At 43.2% G+C, this 12,091-nt stretch overlaps 1 protein-coding gene across 1 annotated transcript in view; it reads left to right on the forward strand.

The window, feature by feature from the left end:
• MMP11 (matrix metallopeptidase 11) overlaps nt 1–12,091 on the forward strand; it is a 58,839-nt gene that overhangs the window by 37,341 nt on the left and 9,407 nt on the right. Inside the window, exons 4-6 of the mRNA XM_073559163.1 lie at nt 2,113–2,246; nt 2,365–2,609; nt 3,288–3,492. Of these exons, the coding sequence (XP_073415264.1) occupies nt 2,113–2,246; nt 2,365–2,609; nt 3,288–3,492 (584 nt within the window). The remainder of the gene's footprint in view (nt 1–2,112; nt 2,247–2,364; nt 2,610–3,287; nt 3,493–12,091) is intronic.

Raw genomic sequence — 12,091 nt, forward strand, 5'->3', positions numbered from 1 at the left:
GGATGAAAGCCTTAAGTCTAATCATTTATAAATATTACTGTCAGGTCTTGTAAAGTAAGTGTTTTACCGAGAGCATTTTATCTCTGGTTCTTCTCATACTTGCAGTATTGCTATGGGTACTAATTCTGCATCCACTGTACTAATATGCCTGACCAACCAAATGGCAAAAGACACTATAGATCTCAAGTTTTAAAATGGGATCTTCCTCTTCCTCCTCCTCCTCCTCTTTCTCCTCCACCTTTCTTCTTCCTCTTCTTCCTCCTCTTCCTCCTAATCCTCCTCCTTGTCCTTGTTCTTCCCCCTTAAATGGGTTGTGCCACCAAAAAAAAATACATTTAACCAAGCAGAAAATTTGGAGATAGTTTTGTAATTTACAGTTATTAAAAATTGCTAATTTATAGTTATTAAAAATTGTTCTCCATTCAAAAAGTGACAAGCTTTTACTGTATCTTCTGAAGTTTGCTCCCTGGCGTTATTCCAGCTGCAAGCTTTATCCGTCCCCTGAGTGGCTGATCACCTGACCGAGTTTGCACAGTTCCTGTCATCATAAGAGGTCCCCCCAACTCCCAACCCCAGTGTGCACAACGGATTCTCCCTGCACTCACCTCACACAGGTCTGACAGTGCAGGGACTGATAAAGCTTGCAGACGGAATAACGCCTGTGGGCGCCAGGGAACAAACTTCAGAAAATACAAGCTTGTTAATTTTTGAATGGAGCATAATTTTTATTGACTGTGAATTACAAAACCATTTATTTCCACCTTTTCTGCTTGGTTAAATGTATTCTTTATGGTGGCACAACCCATTTAAATAGCAATCCTAGCTCATGTTATTTTTAAATGTCACGTTTTTCTGTTCCTCTGTTGTTCCCCGTGAGATTGGGTAATAAATTGACAATTTGGTGTTCACCTTACAATTGTAAAAAGGTTGTGCGACAAAGTAAGACAGAGTCGGATACTAGCAGAGCTGAGTGCATAGTGTATGTGTGAGCAGGAACCCACCGCAAGAGGACAGATGTTATCTACTACATCAGTGAGGGCCCAAGCACTGATACCCTCACTGATCATCAGAAAGGGAGGTTCCTGTCACCCATTTGAATGGAGCAGTAGTTGAGCATATGCAGCGCAGCTACATATTTTATCTATGGGATTGATAGAGATAGCAAAATATTGTCCCATAGAGAATAAATGGAGGGGCGCCGACCATGTACAACTGTTGCTATATTGTAACCGAGGGTGGAAGTCCTCTGTTCTAGTGATCTTTTGAGGATTTCAGTGGTCAGACCCCAACAATCTCTTATAAATGTTGTGGCTAGATGGTTACTTGATGTCATGGTCTGCTGAGTTTCTGGACTTAGGTGGTTTTAGGGTTAACCTGGATGGCCTCACTCTGAGATTCTGGGAGGCTTCTTATAGCCTCATTGTGGGGCCATTCCCTGTCGCTTATACTCTGACTCTTGCCGAGTGTGTTTGACCCTGTTGTGCCTGTGCTACGATGTTGTGCCTGTTTGGTTCTGATTTGGCCGTGTCCCTGTTACGAGTTTTGCCTGCCCCTTTTGTACTGTACTGCCCTCTCTGTGTATGACCCCTAGGCTATGTCCTGACTATCCGTTCTGTCTAATCCTTTGATACTGTCATGCTATCTCGTGCTTTGACCCCGGTCTGATCAAGTTTATGTCACTGTCTATGTCCCTTGGTAACTTTGACCCGTAGTTACCCTTCTAGGAGTTTTCCTTCAGCTCCTAGCTCTCTGGAGCTTAGGCCACGCCCCCAGCCATCACATGCTTCAGGTCCTGTTTGTCTGAAGCATGCATCTTCACCGCTGCTGCCATGCTCCACATGTCTCTTTGGGCACAGTTTATTTACTCAGGACACGCGCACTGGCTCAGTGAGCAAGTGCAGTGCGGTGTTCCTAACATTTGATTTTACTGGAATACCCCCTCTGTAGTGGCAGTGGTACAGTTTAGAACCTGGAGCTGAGCCTAGTCTACTAAAAATGATGAGTGATTGGACAGGTAGAAGAACATCTTCACATCATAGGCAGTATATGCAGAGTCAGCTCAGCACAAGAATTATTGCAGTAACCTGTTGAATTAAATGGTTGTACATACAGGTACTGGCATGGAGACAACTTGCCATTTGATGGCCCTGGAGGCATCCTTGCTCATGCTTTTTTCCCGAAAACACATCGTGAAGGGGATGTACACTTTGATTACGATGAAGCTTGGACCATTGGCAACAATTTAGGTAGGTACTAAACATCAATAAGCTAATACAATGGCATTCATGTCTACATAGCTCTCTTTCCTATGGAAGCCTTTTGCAGCTGATTATAAAAATACACATTCACTTTCATCCATTGCAGGAACCGACCTTTTACAAGTAGCCGCTCATGAGTTTGGCCATGTGTTGGGTTTACAACATTCCTCAGTCTCCAAGTCTTTGATGTCTCCATTCTATACTTTTCGCTACCCACTCAGCCTTAGCACGGACGATAAACAGGGAATCCAATACCTGTATGGTACGCCACAATCTCCAACTGTAGCTCCAACCGTGAAGCCAGAAAGCCGTCCGCTTGAGCCTGAGAGCAATGAGATCCCTTATTCTGAGGTTTGTTTTATAATAATGTCTGCATATGGAAATTATGTACTCCTACTATACTGTGAAAATGGGTTGTTTTATTTTGACCCTCTTGTCAAAAATCATTAACTCATTACCTACATTGTCTAAGCAAATATTTAGCTCTAAAGTCAATGTCCATCTTTTACCATTCTGTATTGGTCACTTTCTTTACATACCTGTGCAGTGATTATATTACGTTTGCTGTGATATAGTAAAAAAGTACAGATTTTTAGAAATGTTTAGTCCATTTAGATTAAACGGATGGTTGACATTCTATACTGAAAATATACTAGGCAATTGTAGTTTCCCATTCATGGCTCTGTCCACATCTGTGTTGTGCATAAAAATACAAAACATGACACAGGGCCCGATCCGTCACATATTCATGTGATAGAGCCTTCATATGTGATTATACACACTTATGTGTTATTTATTTTGCGGCAACATATTCCACAATTTACAGATCTCATCTCATGTAGGGCTCACATTCTAACTTCCTTATCAGTATGCCTTTGGTGTGTGGGAGGAAACCAGAGTACTCCGAGGAATCCCACGCGAACACGGGAAGAACATAAACACCGGAACAATTTAACCGTATAGTTTAATTAAAAAAAAGAAAAAAAATTACCTTTGTTAGTCACATCAGTGTATCCAATTTTATTTTAGCCAGATGCCTGTACAACAGATTTTGATGCGGTATCCACAATCCGGGGAGAGCTGTTCTTCTTTCGATCTGGATATGTCTGGCGCCTAAGAGGGGGAAAGCTCCAGAGTGGGTATCCAGCTTTGGCTTCAAGACACTGGAAAGGGATCCCTGAGTCTGTGGATGCTGCTTTGGAAGATTCTGTTGGGAATATCTGGTTCTTCCATGGTAAATAGCATTATTCAACTTTTATTATTTTCTTACATTAAGGAACCCTACTGGAAGTGCTAAAAAAATTGAATAAACTAAAACTAAATTTCATCATGTGTGGTATCAGGGGTATCACTAATAGTGTCAGAACACGTGGCCGCTATGGAGCCAGCATTAGGCTTTTCCTGTCCAATGTCACTTTATCAAGAGTAAGTGCATCCTGGATGAAGATAGAAAAGGAAGCTATAAGCCTTTTTCCCTATGTTCCCTGTGTGTCTGAGCTCTGAGTCTCAGTAGAGACTCACTACATCGGGCCCATTGTGCGAAGCCTCAGAGTGCACTCTGAAGACACTGGAGCAGCAGGGCAATGGTGAGGGGTGAGTAGTTTTCTTTTATTAACAAAAAGTAAGGGGCTGTCATTCTATGTGTGCGGAATATCCAGTGGGGGCTATCATAAACTGTGGGGAGCTTTGGATGCCATCAACTGTTTGTGGGAGGACTTTGGGTATGATCAAACTGTGTGCAGGGGTGATCATACTGTGTAGAGAGCTGTGTTGGGGTTATCATATTGTGTTGTGTGTTGTGTGACTGTAGGGGCCATCATACTGTGTTGTGGGACTGGGTTGGATATAATACTGTGATGTGGGATTGTCGTGGCCTCATAATTGTAGGGAAGAACTTTGGGGACATCACTGTGTTGGGGTCATTGTGAGAGTATCATACTGTGCGTGTGAAAGGGACTGTGGAGGAATTCACTGTGGGGGGTATTTTGCATCTCAGTTTATGAGGGCCATGGAAGAGTTATTGTAGTGGATAACAACTCTAGGGGGTTTAATGGAACAAAATACATATCCCTCTCTGTGTCTTTAAAAATTAGAAGATACACCCTTCTGTGATTATGTATATGTCCCCTGACCCTTCCTAATCCCGCAAATGTTTGTTTTTTTTCGCGGGGGAAGGAAAGCATTAGGACTTATCCTGTGGGGCCCCATGAATTCTATGCACGCCTCTGGCATATTAGCGTTTTGCTAGTATAGCTAAAGTTACCAGTGTTAACGAACTAAACTTGTTAAAAAAATGTCTGACAGAAATTAAACTTTCAGCACACAGACTATTGATATTAGGTCAGAACACATTCCCTTCCCTTCTGCTTTCAAACATGCCACAATCACGCCTATCCTTAAAAAGCCAACCCTTGACCCAAACCGCTATGTCCAGTTATCGCCCAATATCGCTGCTCCCATTTGCTTCCAAACTCCTGGAACAGCACGTCCACGCTGAACTTTCCTCCCACCTCTCATCTAACTTGCTCTTTGACAATCTACAATCTGGTTTCCACCCTCATCACTCCACTGAGACAGCCCTGACCAAAATTACTAATGACCTACTCACAGCCAAAGCAAACGGACAATATTCTATACTCCTGCTTCTAAACCTGTCCTCTGCTTTCGACACAGTTGACCACTGCCTCCTACTACCGATCCTCTCCTCCTTTTGGCATCAAAGACCTCACCCAATCCTGGATCTCCTCATACCTTTCCAACCGCACATTCAGCATCTCCCACTCCCACACTACCTCCTCATCCCACCCTCTCTCTGTTGGAGTCCCCCAAGGCTCTGTTCTAGGACCCCTACTCTTCTCAATCTATACACTTGGCCTGGGGCAACTCATAAAGTCCCACGGATTCCAGTACCACCTTTATGCTGATGACACTCAGATTTACCTCTCTAGCCCAGACGTCAACTCTCTGCTGTCCAGAATCCCGTAGTGTCTATCAGCCATATCATCCTCCTTCTCCTCTCGCTTCCTCAAGCTTAATGTTGACAAATCTGAGCTCATCATCTTTCCTCCATCTCACAGATCTTTCTTACCTGACCTATCTATCAATAAATGACATCACTCTTTCCCCGTACCGGAAGTCCGCTGCCTCGGAGTAACTTTTGACTCTGCCCTGTCCTTGAAACCGCACTTCCAATCTCTTTCTACCTCCTGTCGCCTCCAGCTCAAAAATATTTCCAGAATCCGTCCTTTCCTCAACCCTCAATCTACTAAAATGCTTGTGCATGCCCTCATCATCTCTCGCCTTGATTACTGCAACATCCTTTTCTGTGGCCTCCCTGCTAACACCCTCGCACCTCTCCAGTCCATCCTTAACTCTGCTGCCCGACTCATTCATCTCTCTCCTCGCTACTCCTCCGCTTCTCCCCTCTGCAAATCTCTTCACTGGCTCCCATTCCCTCAGCATATCCAGTTCAAATTACGAAATCCGTCTTGTGGTTGTTTAATCTTTATTTTCAGTTTTGAGTTAATATGCTCATTCTTCAAGGTGGCCTGTGGGGGGTATTCATGTGTTGCTCTGATTATGTATTCATGTGTATGGCTTCTGACATATATTATATATATCTTGGGGAAAAAAAACCCTTTTGCAGGCAGGGGCCAGTGATCGCATATATGATCCAATAGCCATCTTGCTAGAGAACAAAAAAAAATTTCCTCCTCTAATATTGTGCCGCCTGCGCAGTAGCAGCTATTGGCGATCACCTCAAAAGGTAAAATCAATCATACATTAGTAAATCATTTAGGGCCCATTTACATTGGTCGCTAATCGGGAACGAGCATTCATAGGAATATCAGATTCCAATTATCAGCTTGTTTTAACAAGCTGGTGATCATCCAATGAACAAATTGCAAAAAAATCTTTTTTTACCTAAAGATTATTGTCAGCAGCACATAATCCTGTATAAACAGGGGTTGCACTGGTGAAAGAGTGATATTTTATGCATACACAATGATCATAGTAACTGTTATTTTGTACATGTCGAAGTGTAGTCATCCTGAGTAAACAGGCTATTAAATGGTATCAGATTGGCTATCATGATGCAGATTGGCGGCCTTTTAATGGCCACTATCAGGCTGTCTAAATATAGCTTCAAGGTCTCCATATACATTATAGAAACATCAGCCGAACGTTCCAATATTAGCGGGCTCGGCCGGCAGTTGAATGTTTATGGAGGCATCACGTCTATTTCCCCACAAGTGAGGTGAAGAGAGATGGGGGTCCTGCATGTCCGATTTCAGACTGCTGATATTTTTGATCCTGACGAGGTAAGCCGCTGCCAGAGGGAACACAGGAACAATTGGCAGAATGAGCGCCCTTGTATGGAGGAGTAGGAAGAGATAGCTGCCACCTGGCCATAATCACCACCAGCTATTGTGTATGGAGCTCCTTAAAGTACTACCCAAAGCTTAATGATTTTGTTGCTTAGAGATATATCGGCAATTCTGTATTCAGTTGTGACACATATTCAAGATAAAGTGATAACAAGCATTGTTGCCAAATTTGTTGTCACTCTTAAAACAGCACTCCCATCAAAATTTTTTATACTTTCAATATATTGCAATCATCATATTATATAGCTCTGTGTATTTACAATTGCTGGTTTTACTTTTCTAACCAGTTGATTCTTCTCAACTCTATGTAGAAACAGGAAGACCTTTTTCCCTACATAAGTCATCCCTCTTCAACTCCTGACCCAGTTGTTCCGTTCCACCCCCTGCCAGGGACTTTTACAGCAGCACATGACCAGAGGTGTATCTAGGCTTTCTGGCACCCGGGGCAAGAATTCGGTTCGGCACCCCCCCCCCCCTCCCCAAGCACACATGCGATTTGCACTTAGTCATGTACCGACGAGCTGCTCTTCTTAATGCTCTCAATGTTCAGTGAAAAACTGAGAGAAGCAGGAAGAAAAGCTCATTGTCACTGGACCATAACTATGAAAATCACATATGAGTGAAGTGTCCATGTGATGACTACTGGAACCTGCAGAGCTGAATCCTGACATTGCAGGCTTCTGAATTATCACAACTAATGCACTGCACATATTTAGGATTCTCCTGTACCGATGGCAAGAGTACACGGTCATGTCAGCACAAGCATGTGATTTAAATACTTCTGGCCACATTCCGACTAGATGTGCCTGGCCTCGCTCTGTTCATTTTCATTGAGTGAGGCAACGCATGTCTAGTCAGCACGTGACCGCATGTATGTAAATTACCGGCACAAAAGAATCCTAACAGTGTTCAGTGAGCACTGTGAGAATTCAGAAGTCTGCAGTCACAATGACTGATTGCAGACTCATCACAATCCTGGACAACCCCTTTAATGTTCCTAACATAAATACACTATTCCCCTCCCTCCTCATACTGTCTCCTCTAACATCCCCCTGTTCACCATACTGTCTCCTCATATATTTACCCCCTCACTCTCTATACTGTCTGCTCACACATACCCCTGACTCCCCATACTGTGTCTGCACCCCTCCTCCATACTGTTTCCTCATACATACTCTTGATTTTGTGTCCTCAAATCTCCCCACACACATTAAATCCCCCCATCCCCACTCCAAATCTCCCCACACACATTAAATCCCCCCATCCCCACTCCAAATCTCCCCACACATTAAGTACCCTCATCCCCATGCCAATTCCCCCCACACATTAAATAACCCCCCCATCCCCACTCTTAATCCCCCCATGCATTAAATAACCGCCATCCTCATGCCAATTCCCCACACACATTAAGCGCCCCCCATCCCCACTCCAAATGCCCCCCACACATTAAATGACCCCCCATCCCCACTCTAAATCCCCCACACATTAAATAAACCCCATCCCCACTGTAAATCCCCCACACACATAAAATGACCCCCCATCCCCAATCCAAATGCCCCCACGCATTAAATAACCCCCATCCCCACTCCAAATCCCCCCACACAAAAAGTGCCCCCCATCCCCACTCCAAATCCCACCACACTTTATGTATCCCCCCATCCCCACTCCAAATCCCCCCACACTTTATGTATCCCCCCCATCCAAACTCTAAATCCCCCCACACTTTATGTATCCCCCCTTAATCTTCGGTGGTTCTTCAGCTCCCGAGTGGAGCACACTTACCACCAGCGTTTGCTCTGGGCGCCGACGAGCGACGTCAGCAGCGTGATCACATGACCTGATCACGCGGCTGACATCGCTCTGACCCGGCGGTCAGAGCTTCAATTGTACTGGCTTCTATACAGATGCCAGTACACTTGCTCTCTGGGAGCCAGCACGCGGCAGCTTCTCTGTGCCAGCTGTCATCTTGACAGCCGACACAGAGAACGGCCGACTCCCAGGCCAGGGGGTGGCAGAATGCAGCCGCCAGGGGAGACACTGCGGACCACCGCATTAGGCGGCCCGACTGCGCCCCCCTGCCGTCTGCGCCTGGGGAACATGCCCCGGCTGCCCCCCCTGGATACGCCTCTGCACGTGACTCATGCTGAGAAATGAGTCTTCCTGTTTCTACATAGAGCTTAGAAGGATTCAGCTAGTCAGTCTTTAATCACATGGTGTCATACACCTAATGGGAAACAGAAGAATTAGTTGGGTAGAAAGGTAAAATGAGCAATTGTAAGTACACAGAGCTATATAATATGATAACTTAAATATATTAAGAAGATAAACATTTTGATGGGAGTGCTACTTTAATTAATTTCTTAAAGACTGACAAACTGTCACTTTGTTATTTAACTTTGGTATTCAAGAAGCTACTTATATCCTTTCTGTTGGTATTTTAGTAGACAACATAGCTGCCTTAACGTTACAAAGAAAATGTATAATTTCTCTGTAAGTAAAACTATAATGATGAAACATTGGCTGCTGCTTTAACTTCTAATTTATTAATACAGTGGGGGAAATAATTATTTGATCCCTTGCTGATTTGGTAAGTTTGCCTACTGACAAAAGCATGAACAGTCTATAATTTTAAGGGTGGGTTAACTTTAACATTGAGAGATAAAATATCAAAAATAAAATCCAGAAAATCACATTATATAAATTATATAAATTTTCAATTTGCGGTGAGAAATAAGTATTTGATCCCCTACCAACCCATTAAGAGTTTTGGCTCCTACAGACCAGTTAGACGCTCCTAGTCAACTCGTTACCTGCATTAAAGACAGCTTACAAAATCAGCAAGGAATAAAATACTTATTTCCCCCACTGTATGTAGCCATTAGCCATTTTGGGGGTATAAATACTTTTTTTTCTTATTTTTTAACCATGTATCTATCATTCCTTTACACTTCACAAAGGCTTGCTACTTTGTGTTGGTATATCACATAAAATCCCAATAAAATAGTTTGTGGGTGTAGCATGAAAATGTGAAAAAGTTAATGGAGTAAGATTATTTTGTTAAGACACTGTAAGAGATTTTTAGAACCTAGGGGCAAGTGATTGGTAATAAAGCCAGATCCAAATAGGTTGCCTTCTACTGGACATTTGTGGCAATATTGTATTTAGGGCACAATACTTTGTCCGTGCCTTGGCTGATCACAGGATCTGGTGGCATTCTGGTGGTCTAATCTGACCCTGGAGGTGGTAAAAGTATACCTCTGAGATTAAAGAATATAAAGCTATAAGAACATCTGCTTGAGATGTTACTTTTGCTGACCTGAGGTATGTGCCAGGTCTTCCTTGCTCTTAACATTGAAAACAATTATATCTCAAAGTGATCATAAATAATCACTGTGACTAATAACCCTAAGGCAAGCAAGTGATGGTATAAATACATGTCAAACAACGCCTTCACCTTATGGACCTGCAGAAGTATAATGGTAATAAATATGTTTAGATAGATGATTTGATTTAGCTCCATGATAAAACAATTGTCTGAAAAAACAGTGACTATAGAGTTGACAAAGAAGTGCATTATAGCTGTCTATGTGACAAATAGTGCCCTATTGAGAGAGATCACATTTAGTAGCATAAAGAATAGATGTAGATATTCCCAAATATAGAGGTTCGGGTTATTCTATTATAACTAACAGTGTGTATTGATTGTGCAGGTACAAGCTAGGGCAGGTCCATGGATCATCTCGCATTCTTAGGCCTTTGTTGGATGTCTGTACACCGGAGCCGTAGCATGTCCTATTAACCCTGAGGCACAGAAGAAAATCAAGCTTTTGCCAGCTCAACTGCCCCATAAAGCAACATATCCTAGAGCACAATATTTCAAACATTGCAAGAGAGGGGCATTGACAGACAGGTAGCAGACATACGGGAGCGCAAGGTTCACAGGGACAGGCAGATTTTTGGATCATAAAGCAATTTATAGTTTCCCTTAGGTTTGTAGCCTAATAATCAGATTTGTAAATATAAGTGTGTTTTAGGCAGGTGTGGAACAAGTGCCACAAAGTAAGGGTACCGTTACACCTAGCGATGCACCAGCGATCCCGACTAGCGACATGACGCGGTCAGGATCGCTGGTGCATCGCTAGGTGGTCGCTAGTGAGCTGCCACACAGGCAGATCTCACTAGCGACATCGCTGGGGACGGGGGTCGCTACTTACCTGTCAGACATGGCGATCCTGCGTCCTCCCGCCCGGCTCCACGCGTCGCTCGTCGGCGCCGCAGGAAGTGGCCGACGAGGAATGGTCCAGGAGCTTCTCGCGCAATTAGCGATAACCAGCGGGGGAGCCGGTCAGAGGTAAGTATCACATGCAGCGATATCGCTAGCAATATCGCTGCAACGTCACAAAATCGGTGACTTTACAGCGATATTGCTAGCGATATCGCAGTGTGTAACGGGGGCTTTAGAATGCTTTGAAGAATAGCATTGTTAATAGTTTATTTGTAACAATTAAAAAAAAATGCAAAGTGAATGAAAAGAAATCTGAAGCAATTTAATTCTTGTTGTGACCACACTTCACCTTCACACCAGCATTTCTTCTAGGCATATTTGCATATTTTCTCAGACGTTTTGTAGGATTATGTTGAGGTGCGTGAGTAACTAATTATTCCAGACGTGATAATGATCATCATTGTCATACGAAGGTTGAAATGCAGTCATTAACTGAAGCAGTAATGTCTGTGTAGAAGGCTTAAAACAGGATGAGCCAATCTCTGTTACAAAGGTAAAACCGTGTAAGTCAGTTTCATGTCACATCATAGCAAGATGGAGCACAGACAGAGAAAGTGGCTATACTACATCAATAAGATCTCTCGCAGGCAAACTATTCAAAGCAGACTGGATTTTCAAAATGTGCTGTTTAAGCTCTTTCGAAGAAGCACCAAGAAATGGGCAATGTTGAGGTCTGTAGACGCAGTAGTTGGCCAAGGAAACTTACTTGAGAAGATGATAAATAAATTATGCTTTCTTCATTTGAATTCATAAGAAGACTCGCAATGCCCAAAGTTCAGAATGTACAGCAACATTTGGACACAGCTACATCCATCTACTGTTCAGAGAAGTTTGGTCAGAAGTTGTCTTGATCAAAGAATTGCTGCTAAAAAACATACTTTCATCATGGAAACAAGGTCAAGTAAAAATGTCAGCAGGTGTTCTGAACTTATGAGTCAAAATTTCAAATACTTGGCTGTAACAAAAAGGCAGCTTTACCTCTCAAGGGCTGGAGAGTGGTGCAATAATGAACATCTGCAGGTAACTGTGAAGCATGGTGGAAGTTCCTTATGTATGGGGCTGCATTTCATCAAATGCAGTTGGGATTTGGTCAGGATTAATGGTGTCCTAAATGTTGAGAAATAAGGGAGATACGTACTTATCCATCATGCAATACTATC

The sequence above is a fragment of the Dendrobates tinctorius genome, unplaced genomic scaffold (assembly GCF_039654945.1).
Source record: "Dendrobates tinctorius isolate UK_male_01 unplaced genomic scaffold, ASM3965494v1 ptg000265l, whole genome shotgun sequence".
Taxonomy (NCBI): Eukaryota; Metazoa; Chordata; class Amphibia; order Anura; family Dendrobatidae; genus Dendrobates; species Dendrobates tinctorius.